Source organism: Nerophis lumbriciformis, linkage group LG12 (genome assembly GCF_033978685.3).
Source record: "Nerophis lumbriciformis linkage group LG12, RoL_Nlum_v2.1, whole genome shotgun sequence".
Classification (NCBI taxonomy): Eukaryota; Metazoa; Chordata; class Actinopteri; order Syngnathiformes; family Syngnathidae; genus Nerophis; species Nerophis lumbriciformis.
The window spans coordinates 45,153,033-45,177,529 of NC_084559.2; the positions used below are offsets into that span (position 1 = coordinate 45,153,033).

Sequence of the window (24,497 nt, forward strand, 5' to 3'; positions counted from 1 at the left end):
CATATGGAAGGTACTTTTCCTTCCCCTCAGGGATTATTAAAGTATTTCTGATTCTGATTCTGATTCTGATTATTGGTGTCAGAAGGGTTGAAATACAAGAACACACACACACACACACACACACACACACACACACACACACACACACACACACACACACACACACACACACACAACATCTGGGTTGCAACATTTTAGAACGCATGCAGAGGTAGAGAAAGCTGGCGGATGCTGGCCCGCTTATGTTACTGTCATCTTGTAGTGTGAATAAAAACTCCATTAGGAGGTTGCCTACAGCCACAGCTGTTAATTCCCGGAACTAACTTCTTTTTTTTTTTGTAATGATGGTGACGCACGCAGATGCAGCAGCTTTCCAAGGTACTCCTTGTTGTTAGCTGTGCTCAGTGCGTTATGAAGGGTGTGTGTGTGTGTGTGTGTGTGTGTGTGTGTGTGTGTGTGTGTGTGTGTGTCAGGCAGTGAAGTCATTACGCTTTCCACTCACTCAACAGGAGGTGGGGCTTTTTGCTGAGAACTTATTCCTCCCTCTTTTTGCACAAAGCCCAGTGTGCACGGTCTCATCCACGCTGGGACGCGCAGCCTCTTCCCACGTTTGAAACCTGAGCCCAATTGCATGCAACCTGCGTGTAGATTTTCGTGGACGTGTTTCTTTTTTGTTGTTGTTGTTGTTGTTGTTGTTGTGGCCTCCCTCTTTTGTTGAGGGCGAGGACGTTGCTCCGCTGTGGCTGCCTGCTTCCAGCAAATAGTCGGACCCCCAGTGTCACAAGTAAGGGGACCCAAAGAGACGAGCCTGCAGGAGTGGTCTTGGAGACTCGGGGCGCCATCATGAGCATGCAAACTGTCAACCTGGACACCTACAGCCTCTCTCTGCTCACGGCCAAGGAGGACATCCTTAACCAGCGCTCCTCCACCAACTGGTGAGTTGCAGAAAAGTGCACGAACTAGACGTCCACATAGTTGCGCAATTGGCCAGTAATCCATTGCGTAAAAGTGTTGGTCTGCAAACGTAACGTGGATTCTGTTTACGAGTTGTCACTTATTAATGCATGCAATTTTGAAGAGCATTTAGCAGACCTGCCTGCCTGTATGAGAGGAGGGGATGGTGGGTCGCTCATTACGCACGCAGAGCGCAGCCACTGCATGACTCACCTCCCTCCCTTGGCCTCCTCTCCCTCAAGGTAACCTGAGGCTGGATCCTTTGCTGCCATCCTCAGGTTTCTGGTTCTTTTTGGTCATGTTTTATTAAAGCCTCCAGAAAATGATCCCATGTTAGTTTGTATAGAAAATAATACATTGCAGTTTTAATGTATTTTTATTAGTAGTGCGCCGGGTGTCAAACTCAAGGCCCCAGGGGCCAGATCTGGCCCGCAAACACCTGGAAATGATATGTGTCAAAATAGTACTTAATATTTTCTCACTAAATGTACAAACCCCGTTTCCATATGAGTTGAGAAATTGTGTTAGATGCAAATATAAACGGAATACAATGATTTGCAAATCATTTTCAACCCATATTCAGTTGAATATGCTACAAAGACAACATATTTGATGTTCAAACTGATAAACATTTTTTTTGTGCAAATAATCATTAACTTTAGAATTTGATGCCAGCAACACGTGACAAAGAAGTTGGGACAGGTGGCAATAAATACTGATAAAGTTGAGGAATGCTCATCAAAGACTTATTTGGAACATCCCACAGGTGTGCAGGCTAATTGGGAACAGGTGGGTGCCATGATTGGGTATAAAAACAGCTTCCCAAAAAATGCTCAGTCTTTCACAAGAAAGGATGGGGCGAGGTACACCCTTTTGTCCACAACTGCGTGAGCAAATAGTCAAACAGTTTAAGAACAACATTTCTCAAAGTGCAATTGCAAGAAATTTAGGGATTTCAACATCTACGGTCCATAATATCATCAAAAGGTTCAGAGAATCTGGAGAAATCACTCCACGTAAGCGGCATGGCCGGAAACCAACATTGAATGACCGTGACCTTCGATCCCTCAGACGGCACTGTATCAAAAACCGACATCAATCTCTAAAGGATATCACCACATGGGCTCAGGAACACTTCAGAAAACCACTGTCACTAAATACAGTTTGTCGCTAAATCTGTAAGTGCAAGTTAAAGCTCTATTATGCAAAGCGAAAGCCATTTATCAACAACATCCAGAAACGCCGCCGGCTTCTCTGGGCCCGAGATCATCTAAGATGGACTCATGCAAAGTGGAAAAGTGTTCTGTGGTCTGACGAGTCCACATTTCAAATTGTTTCTGGAAATATTTGACATCATGTCATCCGGACCAAAGGGGAACCGAACCATCCAGACTGTTATCGACACAAAGTTCAAAAGCCAGCATCTGTGATGGTATGGGGGTGCATTAGTGCCCAAGGCATGGGTAACTTACACATCTGTGAAGGCACCATTGATGCTGAAAGGTACATACAGGTTTTGGAACAACATATGCTGCCATCTAAGCGCCGTCTTTTTCATGGACGCCCCTGCTTATTTCAGCAAGACAATGCCAAGCCACATTCAGCACATGTTACAACAGCGTGGCTTCGTAAAAAAAGAATGCGGGTACTTTCCTGGCCCGCCTGCAGTCCAGACCTGTCTCCCATTGAAAATGTGTGGCTCATTATGAAGCGTAAAATACGACAGCGGAGACCCCGGACTGTTGAACGACTGAAGCTCTACATAAAACAAGAATGGGAAAGAATTCCACTTTCAAAGCTTCAACAATTAGTTTCCTCAGTTCCCAATCGTTTATTGAGTATTGTTAAAAGAAAAGGTGATGTAACACAGTGGTGAACATGCCCTTTCCCAACTACTTTGGCACGTGTTAAGTTCATTATTATTTGCAAAAAAAAAATAAAGTTTATGAGTTTGAACATCAAATATCTTGTCTTTGTAGTGCATTCAATTGAATATGGGTTGAAAAGGATTTGCAAATCATTGTATTCCGTTTATATTTACATCCAACACAATTTCCCAACTCATATGGAAACAGGGTTTGTAATTGAATTTCTTCCATTTTGACAGAAAAAAAAATACAGTACAGGCCAAAAGTTTGGACACACCTTCTCCTCATTCAATGTGTTTTCTTTATTTTCATGACTATTTACATTGTAGATTGTCACTGAAAGCATCAGAACTATGAATGAACACATGGAGTTATGATGAGTTGAGTTGAGTTTGAGTTCATTCGGAACATGCATGCATACAACATGATGCATCACAATTTCCAGTTTCTCTATTCAACATGCTTGAAAAGGAGTAGGAAGAAGCAGAGCTTATTTAATCCTACCCTTTTCCTTTACATAGCAGTTGGTAAAACGTTTGTTCAAATCCTGTTCTCAATTTATTCACAATATACTCCATAAGTAATAACAATAAAAATAAATAAATAATAATTAGTGAAGTAAGTTATATTTCATATGGTGAGATAAATAATATTATCTAGAAAATGAATGGATGGATGGATGAAATAAATTCAGAATATTTATCATTGTTCTACTTCTTCGTATTTTGTAAACACTTTAAGTTGGAAGAGTTTCTTGAAGTGGATCATATTAGTACATTGTTTGATTTATTTGCTTAATCCATTCCATCATTTAATTCCACATACTGATATATTGAAGGTCTTAAGTGTTGTAAGTGCGTACAAATGTTTTAAATTACATTTGCTCTAAGGTTATATTTCTCCTCTTTCGTTGAGAATAATTGTTGTACATTCTTGAGTAGGAGGTTATAGTTTGCTTTGTGCATCATTTTAGCTGTTTGCAAATTCACTATGTCATGGAATTTCAGTATTTTCAATTCAGTAAATAAAGGGGTTTGTATGTTCTCTATATCCAACATTATGTATTATTCTAATTGATCTTTTTTGTGACACAGTTAGTGAATGAAGCTCACATTTGTAGTTGTTTCCCATATTTCTACACAATAACTCAGATATGGTAACACTAGCGAGCAGTAAAGAACATGAAGTGATTTTTGGTCTAGAACATCCATCCATCCATTCATTTTTGTACCGCTGGTTCCTTTTGGGGTTGCGGGGGGTCACTGGAGCCTATCTCAGCTGCATTCGGGCTGCATTCGGACGGTAGGCGGGGTACACATGTTTTGCTTTATTCATTGTTGACGTGTTTCTTGCTACTTTATGTTGTATATTTTTCACATAAGATTTCCAAGTCATTTTATCATCTATTATTACACCCAAAAATGTGTTTTCTTTTACCCCTTCAATATTTACTCCGTCTATTTGTATTTGTGTTTGACTTTCTCTTCTACTGTTACCAAATAGCATTATTTAGTTTTACTGAGATTCAAAGATAGTCTGTTTTTGTCAAACCATCTTTTTAATTTGTTAATTTCTTCTCTTATTATTTGTATTATCTTTTCTGTGTGTTCTCTCCCGAACAAAACGCTGTTGTATCATCCGCAAATAATACTAACTTTCAATCTTTTGTAACTTTACAAATGTCATTTATATAGAGGTTGAACAATTTTGGTCCTAGTATTGATCCCTGAGGTACACCACAGGATATATTTACCGTTGTAGACGTGTGTTCGCCTAGCTTCACATATTGTTTCCTGTTCGTTAAATAACTTCTAATCCAGTTTAAGTTATGTACTTAACAAAAAAAGGTAAAATAACTGAAAACACGTTTTATATTCTAGTTTCTTCAAAATAGCCACCCTTTGCTCTGATTACTGCTTTGCACACACTTAGCATTCTCTGGATGAGCTTCAAGCACACCTGTGAAGTCAAAACCATTTCAGGTGACTACCTCTTGAAGCTCATCGAGAGATGATGGCAGCCATGACTGCATAACATTAGGCACACCTGCACAAATCCATTATTAATACTTATATATTTATTATTGTTACATGTAGGGGTGGGCACAGAAATAGGTACTTTTCTAAGCTCCGAACAAATTCCGTAGGTAGTACCGGGTTTTAAAGTCACGTAAAATCAAACGGTGCCATATCTTGCTACCTTTGTTGCACGTGACGTCATGTCGGGTTGCAGACCAAACAGCGGCTCAAGTTAACGATCACTTAAGCATCATTCAGGGCGGGCTCCGCCACACTCCCTCTAAGTAACGTTGCCATTTTCAACACTAACAAAGCAACTATGCTTGGTAGAAAACGCTCCAACGTAAGGTAAGGCGCCCCTTTCCCAAAATGCGCTAGCTTGATGCTAATTGGATTGTCCAGAGACCGGCTACTACTCGCATTGGCGATTTCAACACCTCTAAATTTGCTAATGAAAACCACGACTAAGATGAATGTTACAATCAAACAGCCTGTGTGTAATAAGCACACTACTTACAGTACAAACACTTTGTAGGGTGCAACATAATACAGTCTGCTTCTGCAACATACCACAGATAGCCTAAACCAGTGGTTGTCAAACTGTTTTCACCCAGTACCACCTCAGAAAACCCTTGGCTTTCCATGTACCACCATAATGACCATTATTAAAATACAGCAGCGTAGTAGGCCTAAATACTCATTAAAAACAAGGCAGATGTTTTATTTAACAAGTATATTTAATATTTTTGGCCACTGTAACATTACATAGAGTTTGAACAGCAACACTCTGATTGAATATTTAATTAAGTGACTCTGTTTGAGAATCCCTGGCTTGTACAGTACTGCCATCTAACATCTTGGAAGTGCAACTGCATTGCAAATGAGACTAAAGTTATAACAAAACCACATATAAAAACTGTATAGCACATTTATCATATTTAGCTCATTTTCAAATGTTACATTACAAAATAAAATGTTATTATAAAACAATTGACATTATTTAACACACACACAGAAGTAGCGAACATTGGTACCGTTATCGATTTCCAGGTAGCGGGAATCGGTACCGTATCGGTTCAAATGTGAACGGTACCCATCCTTGGTTGCATTACCAGCTGAAGTCTATAACATCGTAGTTACTGTACCTCATCACATATGAAAGGGGCAAAATATTAGAAACATCAGTGTGAGGCAATATAATCAATATCATGCTGTAAAGAACTAGACTCCGCCCCTTTACATGTCCCACTTCTCTCGCTGTTCCAACACAATTTTTTTGTTTTAGGACACTGGTCGACCTCGTAATCTCTTCGAGAGTCAAAGTAACATCATGATTTTTTGGTAAATGCTAGTGTAAAAATATGTTGCATTGTTTTCATGCATCATATTTACTAAGTTTATTGCAAGTGTACAAATAAGTTAACCCCTGTGAAAATGCTGTGACAACTTTGATAACAGACAGTCGTTATTGTAAGTGTAAAAAAGTGGTTAACCACTGTAACAACTCTTTGCAACCATTAAAGGGCCCATAGCGTCCAAATTTACTAAGAAGTCCTCTATATGTATTTTTTGCTTCGGAAAATTCATCTGGCAGACATTTCCAATAACATCAATTAGGTTTTGAGTACTCGGTAGACAACGAACTACTTGAAACGCCCCCTTTCCATCGGCAGACTCGATGTCGCCCCCTCTTGGTGTGACGTCATCTACAGAACTGGAGCTCATTTCCCCGCATAGACAACGTGGATAAAGACATGTAGAAGTATTCGTTTGATCACTTCAGCGCATGTTTTTGTCGCCCTGATCCATGATTACTTCAACACTGGCTAATTATATTAGTGAAAAATAAATACAAAATAATAATTTCTTGACTTTCCTGACCTTCCATAAACACCATAGTCTGTGTTTCCTCATGCTCAAGCATCTTCAAGAAATCATCAATAGAAGAGGACACACAATAGAATACTAGCCTTTTTGAGCATCGAGTCAGTTCCTCTTTCTGTTTTTTTTCAACAGCTTTTGACGGGTTTTTTTCCCCATAAAAACTCAGATTAAAAACATTCCCTTTCGAAGTCAGAATCTTGAAAGTGATCGCTGCAAATTACACTCCTCTCGCTTGGTCTGTCACATTCTGTGTGAGTCAATCTGATTGGAGAGGTCACACTTTACTTGATTTCTGGCAAGAGAACTACTTTTCCATGCCCGGCTAGCTCAGTCGGTAGAGCATGAGACTCTTAATCTCAGGGTCGTGGGTTCGAGCCCCACGTTGGGCGTTAACATTTTCCCCAGGCGCTACTCGATGGCTAACCACTGCTCCTTAAAAGAGAACGGGTCTGCATAGACTACATACAAACGTACGTTGTACATGTGACAATACAAATCTTCATATTTCCATGATTTGGAAATGTATGCAGGTTGACACCTTCTTCAGTTGTTTTGCTACAACTTACAACAACACACCTGGCAGACATATTTGATAATTTCTTCAAAATCCGCTCGAAAATGATATACTTCGGGATGAATATGCTACTCAAACACATAATATGCAATATCAAATTGCCTCCAGTCTTCTGTTGGTGACGTCAGGTTTAGGGGTGTGAATCCTTGGGCATCTAACGGGTCGATCCCAGTCCGATTCCTGGAGTAACGATTCGATTCAAAATCGATTCTCAATTCAATGCGGTTCTCGATTCCAACCGATTCTAATTTTTGGTATACTAGTAATAATCAAACTTTTTCAGATTTCCTTTTGGTTGCATGGAGAAAGCCTAAAGACGTCTTTAAAAAAAAAAAATATTCTTGTTTAAAAAAAAAAGAAAATTGTTTTAAAACAATTTTTTTAAATGTTGAACCCATTTACAACCAGGATGAATAATAAATGCAATTCGGATGAGAATCGTTTTTTTGTGAACCCTTAATGGAGATGGCCTAAAAACTTATTTAAAAAATACTTTTTTTTATATACATTTTTTTAAACTACAAGTCCATTTAGAATCGAGCTGAATAACAATCATGATTCGGATGTGAATATAATATAATGAATATAATATGAATAAAAAATAAAAATAAAAAAGATTTTGTGACGATAAAAAATATTGATGTAAACATACTATTATCGACTAGATAGATTCTTGTACTTGGTATAATTACAGTGGATGTCAGGTGTAGATCCAGCCATGGCATTTGTTTACGTTGTGAGCTATTCCTCGTCCTGCAGTGATAATGGTACTTGTAAAAAAACTCACTTTATTTGTCGCTATGGAGGCCAGGATTAGTGATTTAGAAGAAGCTAAAACATTGCCGATTGCGGATGGACATTAGCTGCTAGCTAGCTAGCCATGTCTTAAAGCACCTCTTCCTGAGGGCGTTTCAGTGTTATAACTTCACCTTTATCCTTAGTTTTTAAGTCAAAATGCGTCTATTCTCCCTTTTCTGTCTACACACTGTGTCTGCTTGTAAGTGCTCAGTGATTGTGCGCTGCCGAACATGCTCCTCTGCTCGTAAAACCAGCAATGTCACGACGTGACGACGACATGCCGATGTTAAAAAAAATATGGCGAACCGGTACTTTTCAAACAAAGTATAGTACCGATTTTGATTCATTAGTACCGCAATACTATACCAGTACGGGTATACCGTACAACCCTTTTAATTTCTACTGCATATTTCTTCTTATTTTCTCACCAAGGTTTTGTGTGATACGCTGACATTCAGGGCGATGGAGGTTCACACTTTTGGGGTCTTATTTTTCCTGCCAACATTGGTTTTAATGTTCCAAGGTGTCATTTCTCATTTGGAGCTGGAGCCCCTCAAGGCCAAACATTAGGATAGGCCTGGCTTTGATAGTGTCCAGCAATAAGCTTTTGTCTTTGCTTTGACTCATGACTTCATTGTTGTCCCTCACAGTCCATCGCGGGTGTTGTTTATGTATGCAGGATTGTTAGCCAGGCAGCAGATTGCAAAGCCAAACAATCCAATGAGAGGATTAGTGGACATCATTACAAAGGTACCGCATGGGGTCCACTCGCCAGCAGCACGATAATGAACACGGACTAAAGAGAGGGAAGTCAACATTTCCTGCATGCTTTCTTTCCAGTTGCTCGCTCGTCAAGGTTAGCTCGCGCGACTCGAGTCTGCATAGCGTCATTGAAAGACGAGTGGAGCGCAGGAAGAAAGAGGGCAGGGGGAGATGAAACAGAGCTGGACGTCATCCATGCTCCGCTCCCACATGAGCACACATGTAGCTGGGTTTTGGCTGAGCCACAACTTGTAATTAAGGATACCTTAATTCATCCAGAAGGACAGCAGGTCTGTGTGTGCTGGCTTGAATGTGAAAATAGAATGAAATAAAAGAGTGTGGAACCCTGAATCCGAGACGGGTGTTGTTTGGAGGTGTCGCCATGGCGATGAGCAGGTGCGAGGCGGTCAGGTTGCAGGTCTCACATACAGTATGTCACGGCAGACAAAAGGTCAACTGGAGTCTCATCGGGGATCTTATACTTGCGCTCAAAGGACACATAATTAGGTATTTGCATGATAAAGAATGTTTACATCTTCATCGACCCCCACTTTCTGCGTATCCATGTATTTGTTTACCACCATCCAAAATGGGGATGGTGGTAAAAAAACAACAAGCAAATTGAAATAATAAACAGATAATATGCCACATGAATGTGAAAATTAATTTGCATAATCCAGCCAACCAATAAACTACCTTTAGTTAATAGGTTTCATTGAGAAACAACATTTTGTGCTCAGAAACGTATTATAATTGGACTAGAGCTGGGCGATATACTGTAAGTTATAAATGACATACGTTTGCAGATGATATAATTATTATAATTATTTTTAATAATAGTAATGAATAATCGTTATATCATGATCATGCATGTCACTTTTTAGCTGTACCCCGCATATTTTACAGTGGCAAGCGAACAAACGCATCCTTAACGCAATTCTCGCAAGTGGCTAACGTGCCGCCACAGTGCAAATTTCCAAGTCAGCAATCCTCACCTTCATGGCGGTAAATAAACTGTTTTTTTACACGTATCATTCTCACTGGAGGTGTCACGGCACATGCGCAATCCCGCATGTCATCTGCTGCAAGCGCTGCCGGCACCTCCGCTGGAAGCGCGCCGGGACACGCCCCTGCTCGCTCTTCCCGCATCGCGGCCACGCGCCTGCACGGCTGCATGCAATCAACAATCGGCGCACCTGGGGTCTGATGAGGGCAGACGGAATCAAGACCAGCGGACACAAAGATCCAGTGCCGGAACGTAATTCACTCCTCGTATGTTCCCTCTGTTTCCCGTGATCGAGCTGGGTGCCTGGACTTCCCACCAGATTCTGGACTGCTTCCCTCGATCCTCGACCCCCGCTTGGACACGGACCACGTTGCCTCTCTCCAGCCCCCAACCTTTCACTTGTCCACGGACTGTCTTCTTGCCTTGCCCTTCTGGTCTGTCGAAGGATTCATCCAACACGCACATACAACAACCTCTGGTATTATTTACATTGTTAATTCTTCACACCGTCTTGCACCATTCACATAGAGTAGCATACACACCCCAACGCATAGTCAGTATCTATACCACACTCTCAAAAAATATGTCCCTGGACACAGAAGTGCTTTATAGCCAGTAGTAGAACTAATATAAATATCCATCCATCCATTTTCTACCGCTTGTCCCTTTTGGGGTGGTGCTGGAGCCTATCTCAGCTGCATTCGGGCGGAAGGCGGGGTACACCCTGGACAAGTTGCCACCTCATCGCAGGGCCAACACAGATAGACAGACATTCACACTCATATTCACATACTAGGGCCAATTCAGTGTTGCCAATCAACCTATCCCCAGGTGCATGTTTTTGGAGGTGGGAGGAAGCCCGAGTACCCGGAGGGAACCCACGCAGTCACGGGGAGAACATGCAAACTCCACACAGAAAGATCCCGAGCCCGGGATTGAACCCAGGACTATCAAATCAAATCAAATCAACTTTATTTATAAAGCACATTTAAAATTTACCACAGGGGTAGCCAAAGTGCTGTACAATGAGCAGGTTAAAAGATAAAACGAGTACCGAGCAAACACAACACAACACAAACAGAACACGATAAAAAATAAATAATTAAAATAGAATTAATAAAAACATAAAAACATAAAAACAGGATCACAGCAGGTGTATTATGGGGCGCCATTGCAGGATGGATATCACTCAGTGTTAAAAGCCATGGAATAAAAGTATGTTTTTAAGAGAGATTTAAAAACAGGAAGAGAGGAGGCTTGTCTAACACTCAGGGGTAGGTCGTTCCAGAGCTTGGGAGCAGCAACGGCGAAAGCTCTGTCACCTCTAAGCTTCAGTCTTGTGTCAGGGACCGTCAACAGCAGCTGATCGGCTGATCTTAAGGATCGGGTGGGGCAGTAAGGCTGAAGGAGGTCGGAGAGATAGGTTGGCGCGAGGTTGTTTAGACATTTAAAAACAAATAAAAGGAGTTTAAAATGTATTCGGTAACGCACAGGGAGCCAGTGAAGGGACGCTAAAATAGGGGTGATGTGCTCACGTCTGCGGGTCTGTGTTAGCAGACGAGCAGCAGAGTTCTGCACGAGCTGCAGGCGGGCGAGGGAGGCCTGGCTAATGCCAACATACAGGGCATTACAGTAGTCAAGACGAGTCGAGATAAAAGCGTGGATTAATTTCTCAAGATCATGTCTTGATAGAAGCGGTTTCACTTTCGCTATTTGGCGTAATTGATAAAAGCTTTTTTGAACGACGCTGCTGATTTGTTTTTCGAATTTAAAATCTGAGTCAAACTTTACCCCCAGGTTTGTGACAGAGTCGCTGAGATACGGGGTCAGAGTGCCGAGGTCAACGTTGGGGGAGGGAGAGCGACTTGGACCGAACAACATAACTTCTGTTTTATCTTCATTTAGGCTCAGGAAGTTAGCTGAAAGCCAGACTTTGATGTCGTGCAGGCAGTCAATAAGACTTTGAACCGTGTTATTTTGTGCCATGGGAAAATAAATCTGGCAATCATCGGCATAAAAATGAAATGCAATACTGTACTTCCTAAAAATAGAACCAAGGGGGAGAAGGTAAAGCGCAAATAAAATTGGGGCAAGCATTGAGCCCTGGGGGACCCCATGTGGTAAAGGAGCTGTGGACGACATAAAACTGTCTACTTTTACACAAAAACTCCTGTCGGTTAGGTACGACCGGAACCAGTTGAGGGCGGCGCCCTTAATGCCCACACAGTTCTCAAGACGAGTGATTAAGGTGGCGTGGTCGACGGTGTCGAACGCAGCAGACAGATCTAAAAGCACCAGGACAACATATTTACCAGAATCAGTGGACAGGAGGATATCGTTAAAAACTTTTAGAAGTGCTGACTCTGTGCTGTGGAGGGCTTTAAAACCGGACTACTCAGGACCTTCGTATTGTGAGGCACATGCACTAACCCCTGTTCCACCGTGCTGCCCAGCCCAATATATAAATATGTATTTGATATTATTTCACAACAATCATTCAAAAATCTTGAAAATTTGAAGTGTCAGCAATACTACCTCTGTAACGACTTGGTATTAGATCAATACCCACATTTGTAGTATCGGCCAAAACTAACATGAATTATCCAAACAACAGAAGAATAAGTGATTATTACATTTGAACAGAAGTGTATGGTACATGGAACCATGTTGTAACAGAAAGTAACCACCTATAAGTAAATGAGCAAGTAGAATAATAATAACTTTGAGAAAATAATACTGTACAACCGGAAATTAAGCTATATGTTAGCGTATATGTCAGCAGACAAATGATGAGCATTTGTAACATGTTTTAAAATGGTTTTATTGTTATTTTCATACCAAATAATATATTGTTATATATTTGGTTATCGCAAGAGGCTGCAATATATATTGCAATATGGATTTCAGGCCAATGCCCATCCCGAAATGAGACAGTCTGTGAATGTCACTTGTCGATTCAGCTCTGTATCGTAGTTTTTATCATACATAATGATGCCGATTCGGAACACACGTCATTAAGGGTGCAAAAAAAACCTTGATTCACATCTGAATTGGGATTGTTATTATCCCAATTCATATTATCCCAATTCATATTTCTCGAAAATCGATAAAATAATTAGAAAAATTCTACCCTGTAACCTGTTTTGAAAAAGCTTTATTATAATTATTATACCAAATAATACATTGCCAGAATCCGTTTGAATCGAAAATCGTGTTGAATCGAATCGTCACTGTATGAATCAGAATCAGATTGAATCGTTGGGTGCCCAAAAACACCTCATACGCATCTGGTGGCCAGAGAATAAGAAGATATAGCAGGAGGTATCAGTGTTGCTAATTTAGCGACTTTGGGTCTGGATTACAAAAAGTTTGCCCGTAGTAAAACATGTACAAACTTGATAGCACACGCAAAGCTGATCTACTAAACGTGTGCAAAGTGGATTGCGACTGTTGACTGAGCAGAACAGGGAGTCTCTATCTTCATTAATATGCAAAGTATATGCTGATCGTCAGAACGCCCACAATAATGGGAGACGGAGATGCAAATAGAATTATTTAGCGCACGTAATGTGATTTATCACACTCATGACCGTTTTGCGAGCACTTTTTTGCGTTTTATTTAGTAGAAGGACGTGCAAAACTGACACAGTGTAGATAACTTAGCAACTTTGAGCCTGAATTACAAAAAGTTTGCCTGTAGTAAAACATGTACAAACTTGATAGCACACGCAAAGCTGATCTACTAAACGTGTGCAAAGTGGATTGCGACTGTTGACTGAGCAGAACAGGGAGTCTCTATCTTCATTCATATGCAAAGTATATGCTGATCGTCAGAACGCCCACAATACTGGGAGACGGAGATGCAAATAGAATTATTTAGCGCACGTAATGTGATTTATCACACTCATCACCGTTTTGCGAGCACTTTTTTGCGTTTTATTTAGTAGAAGGACGTGCAAAACTGACACAGTGTAGATAACTTTGTTACGATCCGCTGCCCGGATCATAGTTTGTTTATGTTTTAGTCACGTGTTTTCAGCACCTTGATTTTGTTTGTTTTCAGTTGCCATGTCAACCGATTACATGCACCTGCCTCTGGTTAGTGTTCGGGACGCGCACCTGTTGCCCGGGCGCTAATCAGAGGGCTATTTGGTCTTTGGCCTTGCCTCACTCAGTCTGGCTTCGTAGTTTGTTCCCATACAACTGTTAACGACTACTTTGATTCTGCTAGCTTTTCACGCTATGCTATTTTTTCCTGCTAGCTCCCACGCTAGTCCTTTTGTTTTGCCTTTTGTGCTACATGCATGTTTTTTGTTTATCCATCATATGATTTATATTTAAAATAAATCATTTTCCTACCTGCAAGCTGTGTCCGAAGCCGTCTGCATCCTTGGGAGAACCACACCCGCATCACTATGCGACCCAGTCGTTTCAAACTTAGCAACTTTGAGCCTGAATTACAAAAAGTTTGCCTGTAGTAAAACATGTACAAACTTGATAGCACACGCAAAGCTGATCTACTAAACGTGTGCAAAGTGGATTGCGACTGTTAACTGAGCAGAACAGGGAGTCTCTATCTTCATTAATATGCAAAGTATATGCTGATCGTCAGAACGCCCACAATACTGGGAGAAGGAGATGCAAATAGAATTATTGAGCGCACGTAATGTGATTTATCACACTCATCACCGTTGTGCGAGCACTTTTTTGTGTTTTATTTAGTAGAAGGACGTGCAAAACTGACACTGACGCACTCGACTGGGAGAAAAGAGCTGCCCGCGCTGCAAAGACAGATGATGGACTGATGAGAATCTTCCGTCCTACGTGTGTGTGTCAACTAAAAGATATTAGACATATCAACTAAAAAATATTAGACATATCGTCTATTCAGCAATTTCCTTTTATAATTTTATAGCTGCTGGATGACTTATAGGGTTGATTAAAGTGAATTCAATTGATCAATCAATCAATCAATCAATCTTTATTTATATAGCCCTAAATCACAAGTGTCTCAAAGGGCTGCACAAGCCACAACGACATCCTCGGTACAAAGCCCACATACGGGCAAGGAAAAACTCACCCCAGTGGGACGTCGATGTGAATGACTATGAGAAACCTTGGAGAGGACCGCATATGTGGGTAACCCCCCCCCCCTCTAGGGGAGACCGAAAGCAATGGATGTCGAGTGGGTCTGACATAATATTGTGAGAGTCCAGTCCATAGTGGATCCAACATAATAGTAAGAGTCCAGTCCATAGTGGGGCCAGCAGGACACCATCCCGAGCGGAGACGGGTCAGCAGCGCAGAGATGTTCCCAGCCGATGCACAGGCGAGCGGTCCACCCCGGGTCCCGACTCTGGACAGCCAGCACTTCATCCATGGCCACCGGACCTGTGCCCCCCCCCCCCCCAAGGAAAAGGGGAGCAGAGGAGAAAAGAAAAGAAATGGCAGATCAACTGGTCTAACAGGGGGGCTATTTAAAGGCTAGAGTATACAAATGAGTTTTAAGATGGGACTTAAATGCTTCTACTGAGGTAGCATCTCTAATTGTTACCGGGAGGGCATTCCATAGTACTGGAGCCCCAATAGAAAACGCTCTATAGCCCGCAGACTTTTTTTGGGCTCTGGGAATCACTAATAAGCCGGAGTTCTTTGAACGCAGATTTCTTGCCGGGACATATGGTACAATGCAATCGACAAGATAGGACGGAGCTAGACCGTGTAGTATTTTATACGTAAGTAGTAAAACCTTAAAGTCACATCTTAAGTGCACAGGAAGCCAGTGCAGGTGAGCCAGTATAGGCGTAATATGATCAAACTTTCTTGTTCTTGTCAAAAGTCTAGCAGCCGCATTTTGTACCAACTGTAATCTTTTAATGCTAGACATAGGGAGACCCGAAAATAATACGTTACAGTAGTCGAGACGAGACGTAACGAACGCATGAATAATGATCTCAGCGTCGCTAGTGGATAAAATAGAACGAATTTTAGCGATATTACGGAGATGAAAGAAGGCCGTTTTAGTAACACTCTTAATGTGTGACTCAAAGGAGAGAGTTGGGTCGAAGATAATACCCAGATTCTTTACTGATTCGCTTTGTGTAATTGTTTGGTTGTCAAATGTTAAGGTGGTATTATTAAATAAATGTCGGTGTTTAGCAGGACCGATAATCAGCATTTCCGTTTTCTTGGCGTTGAGTTGCAAGAAGTTAGCGGACATCCATTGTTTAATTTCATTAAGACACGCCTCCAGCTGACTACAATCCGGCGTGTTGGTCAGCTTTAGGGGCATGTAGAGTTGGCTGTCATCAGCATAACAATGAAAGCTAACACCGTATTTGCGTATGATGTCGCCTAGCGGCAGCATGTAAATACTAAAGAGTGCAGGGCCAAGAACCGAACCCTGAGGAACTCCGCACGTTACCTTAACAACAATTGATGCGTTTAAGTGTCTGCTGGCATTTTTTAATTTTTTCATTTAGGAAATACATTACTGTAATATATCTCCGACATGAAAAGATGTCTTTCTTTATGCACTTTCTTGCATTTGAGTCATTCCAGACGGACAAATGCGCTGGTATACGATCACAGCCCCGCACGCAGAATTAACTGACAAAATTGTGTGCATATGTTTTTTTTTTGTCTATGTTGTGATTCAGAAAAGGTGTTACGGATTATACATGTGTGCTGCTGTTTCAATACATCGCACACAGTTAGGAGCATGATATCATGAATGTGCAGAAAGTTGTCTACACCAGTTATCAATTGCACACACAGTCTTAGTGGTATTAGGATCTTAGTAAATCGGGCCCGTAGTCGCAATACTTAGTGAGTTCTCCAAAATCTCTTTAAAAAAAAGGCATTGTTGACAGATTTAGCTACTTTTTGAGGCGTTATTAGAGAATTTTGAAGACAAGAAAGCACATCCTTGCAGGAACAGGACATTAAAACAACATTGAGAACTTGTTGAATTAGGTCCTGACGTTGAGCAACTCAAACATAACGTTGAAACAACATGCTTTTTGACGATGTTCAATCAATGTTGGGTTCTGACTTTTTATTTGACCATTGAAATTTGACCATTGCAATTTAGTCATTGAAATTTGACCATTGAATTATGGTCATTTCCCAACCAATATTTTACAACACAAATACAACGTTGCAACAATATGCTTTTTGACAACGCATGTCATTATGACAGAAAAAATATATGTACTGTTTGAAATTGCACACCTTTTAAACTTTAATAGTATCCAATATTGCAACAAATATTACAGTATATTATCATACTTTCCAAACATGTTTTTGTCTAAATAAAAAGATTTAACTTTACAGCAAACTACCCATCAAATTAATAAAAAAAGACAATACATTTTACGTTATCCTTTACAGCAGTGGTCCCCAACCACCGGGCCGCGGATCGTAATACCATTAGCTCGGTTGGTAGAGCGGCCGTGCAACTTGAGGGTTGCAGGTTCGATCCCCGCTTCCGCCATCCTAGTCACTGCCGTTGTGTCCTTGGGCAAGACACTTTACCCACCTGCTCCCAGTGCCACCCACACTGCTTTAAATGCAACTTATATATTGGGTTTCACTATGTAAAGTTCTTTGAGTCACTTGAGGAAAAGCGCTATATAAATGTATTTCACTTCATTTCACTTCACAATGTCAGGTTGTGACATTGATTTGACCATTGAAATTTGGTCATTGAAATTTGACCATTGAAATTTGACCATTGAAATTTGGTCATTTCCCAACCAATATTTTACAACACAAATACAACGTTGCAACAACATGCTTTTTGACGATGTTCAATCAATGTTGGAATCTGACTTTTTATTTGACCATTGAACTTTGGTCATTGAAATTTGACCATTGAAATTTGGTCATTGAAATTTGACCATTGAAATTTGACCATTGAAATTTGGTCATTTCCCAACCAATATTTTACAACACAAATACAACGTTGCAACAACATGCTTTTTGACGATGTTCAATCAATGTTGGAATCTGACTTTTTATTTGACCATTGAACTTTGGTCATTGAAATTTGACCATTGAAATTTGGTCATTGAAATTTGACCATTGAAATTTGACAATTGAATTTTGGTAATTTCCCAACCAATATTTTACAACACAAATACAATGTTGAAACAACATGCTTTTTGACAATGTTTATTCAATGTTAGGTTGTGACGTTGATTTGACCATTTAAATTTGGTCATTGAAATTTGGTCATTGAAATTTGACCATTGACATTTGACCATTGAAATTTGACAATTAAAATCTGGTCATTGAAATTTGGTAATTGAAATTTAACCATTGAAATTTGGTCATTAAAATTTGGTCATTGAAAGTTGACCATTGAAATTTGACAATTGAATTTTGGTAATTTCCCAACCAATATTTTACAACACAAATACAATGTTGAAACAACATGCTTTTTGACAATGTTTATTCAATGTCAGGTTGTGACGTTGATTTGACCATTTAAATTTGGTCATTGAAATTTGGTCATTGAAATTTGACCATTGACATTTGACCATTGAAATTTGACAATTAAAATCTGGTCATTGAAATTTGGTCATTGAAATTTAACCATTGAAATTTGGTCATTAAAATTTGTTCATTGAAAGTTGACCATTGAAATTTGACAATTGAATTTTGTTAATTTCCCAACCAATATTTTACAACACAAATACAATGTTGAAACAACATGCTTTTTGACAATGTTTATTCAATGTCAGGTTGTGACGTTGATTTGACCATTTAAATTTGGTCATTGAAATTTGGTCATTGAAATTTGACCATTGACATTTGACCATTGAAATTTGACAATTAAAATCTGGTCATTGAAATTTGGTCATTGAAATTTAACCATTGAAATTTGGTCATTAAAATTTGGTCATTGAAAGTTGACCATTGAAATTTGACAATTGAATTTTGGTAATTTCCCAACCAATATTTTACAACACAAATACAATGTTGAAACAACATGCTTTTTGACAATGTTTATTCAATGTCAGGTTGTGACGTTGATTTGACCATTGAAATGTGGTCATTGAAATTTGACCATTAAAATTTGACCCTTGAAATTTCACTATTGAAATTTGACCATTGAAATTTGGTCATTGAAATTCGACCATTGGAATATGGTCATTTCCCAACCAATAGTTTACAACACAAATACAACGTTGCAACAAAATGCTTTTTGATGATGTTTATTCAATGTCAGGTTGTGATGTTGATTTGACCATTTAAATTAAAATTTGACCATTGAAATTTGGTCATTGAAATTTGACCATTGAAATTTGACAATTAAAATCTGGTCATTGAAATTTGGTCATTGAAATTTGGTCATTGAAATTTGACCATTGAATTTTGGTCATTTCCCAACCAATATTTTACAACACAAATACAATGTTGAAACAACATGCTTTTTGACGATGTTTATTCAATGTCAGGTTTTGACGTTGATTTGACCATTGAAATGTGGTCATTGAAATTTGACCATTGAAATTTGACCCTTGAAATTTCACTATTGAAATTTGACCATTGAAATTTGGTCGTTGAAATTTGACCATTGAAATTTAGTCCTTTGCCAACCAACAACGTGGACTCGATGTTGGACATCAACGTTGTCTCAATTTATTAAAATAACTATTCTGCAATGTTTTTTCAAAGTCAGTTTTAAAGGACATGTATGTATAATCAACGTTGTATCAATGTCTTGTGTCTGCTGGGATATCACTCGTCTCAACGAGGAGCAGGTGCTGCTGTGGGCTCCTACCCATCTTAAAGCACTCACAGGCAGCTGAGCCTTGTTTTTAACATTGGCAAAACAACAAAAGTAAGCGACTAAAAAAAAGTTATTTTTTTAAGTCTTTAACATTTATTTATTTTTAATAAATAACAGCTTTTCTAAAATGATCGCCTGCTTCCATGCTGTATCTGCTACATGTTTACAGTTTCTGTAAGTTACAGCAAGATGATTCCGTTTTTAAAGGCTCAGCGGTGAAGGTTTGGACCCAGAATGCCAAACAGTCCCAGCTTTCCATGTCTTTAAAATTCTTGCGAAAGCGCTTTTGGTTTGCACATTGAATTAATTTTCAACAGTGCAGGCAGCGGAGGCATATTCCTGCCAAGATCAGCCAGTGGTGTAAAAATGTGTGTGTGTGTGGATCAGCTGAGTAAAATGTTTGCAGCATTATGTCAGCGTTAAGCAGATTAATGTGACCTTGTATTCATCACAAATAGGTGTGTGTGTGTGGGGGATGGGGGGGCTGAGGGCCTTTGTGAAGTGATCGCTGTCAAAACAGTCCTTTGTGGTGTTCTTTTTTCAACAATACACACTCACACACACAAAGCTTATGATGTGCTTGTGTTTCGCAATATCCAAGACAGTCACCTCGAAGATATGAACATCACTATGGCGACAATGTTTATTCGACTTCAAGATTTCAAGATAGGAATGAGAATTCATTACCTTTGCCGAGACACCTTATTTTGTGTTTCAGATGGAATCTCGTAACCATTCGTGCACTGATAAATTACGTTTTGTTGATCATCCCCCTGCAAGTTTCAAGTTCCTATCGTCTTTTGTCCTCCTGTGATGCGACTCTCTTGTTGACATTTATTTGAGCTGAGGTGTTGCTGCCGGATTTTCCACATGTCCACGCATGAGTAACCGTGAGTGTAACGTTACGGGTCGGATGAACACACACACACACACACACACACACACACACACACACACACACACACACACACACACACACACACACACACACACACACACACACACACACACACACACCTGGAGAAACACAGTGACACCACCTAGATCAGGGATGTCAAACTGGTTTTCATTGAGGGCCACATCGCAGGTTTTAAAGCCCTCCACAGCACAGAGTCAGCGCTTCTAAAAGTTTTTAACGATATCCTCCTGTCCACTGATTCTGGTAAATATGTTGTCCTGGTGCTTTTAGATCTGTCTGCTGCGTTCCACACCGTCGACCACGCCACCTTAATCACTCGTCTTGAGAACTGTGTGGGCATTAAGGGCGCCGCCCTCAACTGGTTCCGGTCATACCTAACCGACAGGAGTTTTTGTGTAAAAGTAGACAGTTTTATGTCGTCCACAGCTCCTTTACCACATGGGGTCCCCCAGGGCTCAATCCTTGCCCCAATTTTATTTGCGCTTTACCTTCTCCCCCTTGGTTCTATTTTTAGGAAGTACAGTATTGCATTTCATTTTTATGCCGATGATTGCCAGATTTATTTTCCCATGGCACAAAATAACACGGTTCAACGTCTTATTGACTGCCTGCACGACATCAAAGTCTGGCTTTCAGCTAACTTCCTGAGCCTAAATGAAGATAAAACAGAAGTTATGTTGTTCGGTCCAAGTCGCTCTCCCTCCCCCAACGTTGACCTCGGCACTCTGACCCCGTATCTCAGCGACTCTGTCACAAACCTGGGGGTAAAGTTTGACTCAGATTTTAAATTCGAAAAACAAATCAGCAGCGTCATTCAAAAAAGCTTTTATCAATTACGCCAAATAGCGAAAGTAAAACCGCTTCTATCAAGACATGATCTTGAGAAATTAATCCACGCTTTTATCTCGACTCGTCTTGATTATTGTAATGCCCTGTATGTAGGCATTAGCCAGGCCTCCCTCGCCCGCCTGCAGCTCGTGCAGAACTCTGCTGCTCGTCTGCTAACACAGACCCGCAGACGTGAGCACATCACCCCTATTTTAGCGTCCCTTCACTGGCTCCCTGTGCGTTACCGAATACATTTTAAACTCCTTTTATTTGTTTTTAAATGTCTAAACAACCTCGCGCCAACCTATCTCTCCGACCTCCTTCAGCCTTACTGCCCCACCCGATCCTTAAGATCAGCCGATCAGCTGCTGTTGACGGTCCCCGACACAAGGCTGAAGCTTAGAGGTGACAGAGCTTTCGCCGTTGCTGCTCCCAAGCTCTGGAACGACCTACCCCTGAGTGTTAGACAAGCCTCCTCTCTTCCTGTTTTTAAATCTCTCTTAAAAACATACTTTTATTCCATGGCTTTTAACACTGAGTGACATCCATCCTGCAATGGCGCCCCATAATACACCTGCTGTGATCCTGTTTTTATGTTTTTATGTTTTTATTAATTCTATTTTAATTATTTATTTTTTATCGTGTTCTGTTTGTGTTGTGTTGTGTTTGCTCGGTACTCGTTTTATCTTTTAACCTGCTCATTGTACAGCACTTTGGCTACCCCTGTGGTAAATTTTAAATGTGCTCTATAAATAAAGTTGATTTGATTTGATTTGATTTATGGCTGCCTTCAGAGGGCCACTTGTAAAAGTGAATAATGTATGAATTTGCCTCTGGATTTCATTATTAATTATATAAACTGTTTTAAGTAGACAATTTTACAGTAAAAACTTTACATTTACAACATTTTATTGTAAAAAATAGTTTTTTATTTTTTATTTTTTACAACATTTAACGGTAAATATAAAAACAGTACCACTGTTTTGTTTTTTGTTTTTTACGGAAAAAGCTAGGACCTTAGTTGCCATAATTGTACTGTTAAATTTACATTGGTTTTTGCAACATGATATTGTTAATGGGGTATGGTATTTCTTTTTTTTTTTTTTTTGCCATAACAAAATACAATCATGTGTGCTTACGGACTGTATCCCTGCAGACTGTATTGATCTATATTGATATATAATGTAGGAACCAGAAATATTAATAACAGAAAGAAACAACCCTTTTGGGTTGGTGCACTAATTGTAAGTGTATCTTGTGTTTTTTATGTTGATTTAATAAAACAATAAAAACAATTTTATTTTTATTTTATTTTATTTTTTTTAAATTTCTTGTGCGGCCCGGTACCAATCGATCCGGGCCGCGGCCCGGTGGTTGGGGACCACTGCTGTAAAGGGTAACGTAATATGTATTGTCTTTTTTTATTAATTTGATGGGTAGTTTGCTGTAAAGTTACATCTTTTTATTTAGACAAAAACATGTTTGGAAAGTATGATAATATACTGTAATATTTGTTGCAATATTGGATACTATAAAAATTTAAAAGGTGTGCAATTTCACACAGTACATATATTTTTTCTGTCATAATGAAAAAAATAGCGAGACAATATTAAGTACTTTATTGCCACATATCATTTCCAGGTGTTTGTGGGCCAGATAAAATGATGTCGCGGGCCACATCTGGCCCCCGGGCCTTGAGTGTGACACCTGTGACCTAGATGCTCATGAAGAGAGGTTTCCCTCACTCCAGTGGGAAACCGGTGCAGTGCGAAGAAGTCGCAAGAACTTCCTGGTGCGTGTTCTGTTTTTTGTCAGCGCAATGATGACGCACCTGTCTGAAACGACACGCATGACATCAAGAGGCTCCGGTGTAATTCTACACTCTTTGCTCAAAGGCTGGGGGCTCTCTGAAGCGTAATCTATACTTCTGATCGTGTGACGGTGGAACCAAAAAGAGCGTGTTGGTGTGTCCTGTCCTGTATTAAAGTTTAGTAGGACATTTTTGTCCTTGAATTACGTTTTTGTAATGTTTCAATTTAAAAATACATGTGCTTTTATGGGGACTACAGTTTGATCTTAGTTTCCATTATTTCTGATTGAAAATGTGTTTTAAAAGCTGAAAAACGGTTCAATTAGTGTTTATAGACATTTTGCACGGAAGTATGACCTTTTAAGACTACGTGTACACTGCAGGCCAAAGTGGCCCAAATCTGATTTTTTTTAATTCAGATTTTTTCCAGATGACTGTTCACACTGCAAGTAAAATGTGATCTTTATCAGACTCTAGTGTGAACGCGCACAGACCCCCATGTGGTCCCAATATGTCCTCGACGTCACTTGTAGCGACTTGTAGTAGCAGAAGTCGCTACTAGTACTGCAAACTAAAATAAAAGTCACCACACCTTAAAAATTTGTGTTTTTTTTTTACGTGAAAGTAAATTAAAATAATATAATGTTTGAATTAATATATACTGTATATTAGGGCTGTGAATTTTTTGGCACCACACAATTTGATTTGATTCGATTCTTAAAGGCCTACTGAAATGCGATTTTCTTATTTAAACGGGGATAGCAGGTCCATTCTATGTGTCATACTTGATCATTTCGCGATATTGCCATATTTTTGCTGAAAGGATTTTGTAGAGAACATCAACGATAACGTTCGCAACTTTTGGTCGCTGATAAAAAAGCCTTGCCTGTACCGGAAGTAGCAGACGAGTAGCGTGACGTCACAGGTTGTGGAGCTCCTCACATCTGCACATTGTTTACAATCATGGCCACCAGCAGCGAGAGCCATTCGGACCGAGAAAGCGACAATTTCCCCATTAATTTGAGCGAGGAAAGGACTAGAGGGCAGTGGGAGCGATTCAGATAGGGAAGATGCTGTGAGAGGCGGGTGGGACCTGATATTCAGCTGGGAATGACTAAAACAGTAAATAAACACAAGACATATATATACTCTATTAGCTACAACACAACCAGACTTATATTTAATACGCCACTAATTAATCTCGCATTAACAAACACCTCCCCCCTCCCGTCCATATGACCCGCCAATACAACTCAAACACCTGCACAACACACTCA

At 39.9% G+C, this 24,497-nt stretch overlaps 1 protein-coding gene and 1 non-coding gene across 2 annotated transcripts in view; both read left to right on the top strand.

The window, feature by feature from the left end:
- Window positions 1-579: 579 nt before the first annotated feature.
- Window positions 580-24,497, top strand: part of LOC133623381 (uncharacterized) — a 110,471-nt gene continuing 86,553 nt past the window's right edge. Inside the window, exon 1 of the mRNA XM_061986635.2 lies at window positions 580-935. Within this exon, the coding sequence (XP_061842619.2) occupies window positions 844-935 (92 nt within the window). The 5' untranslated portion in view covers window positions 580-843. The remainder of the gene's footprint in view (window positions 936-24,497) is intronic.
- Window positions 7,041-7,113, top strand: trnak-cuu (transfer RNA lysine (anticodon CUU)). Its single transcript has one exon. It is a non-coding gene; the product is annotated as a tRNA-Lys (tRNA).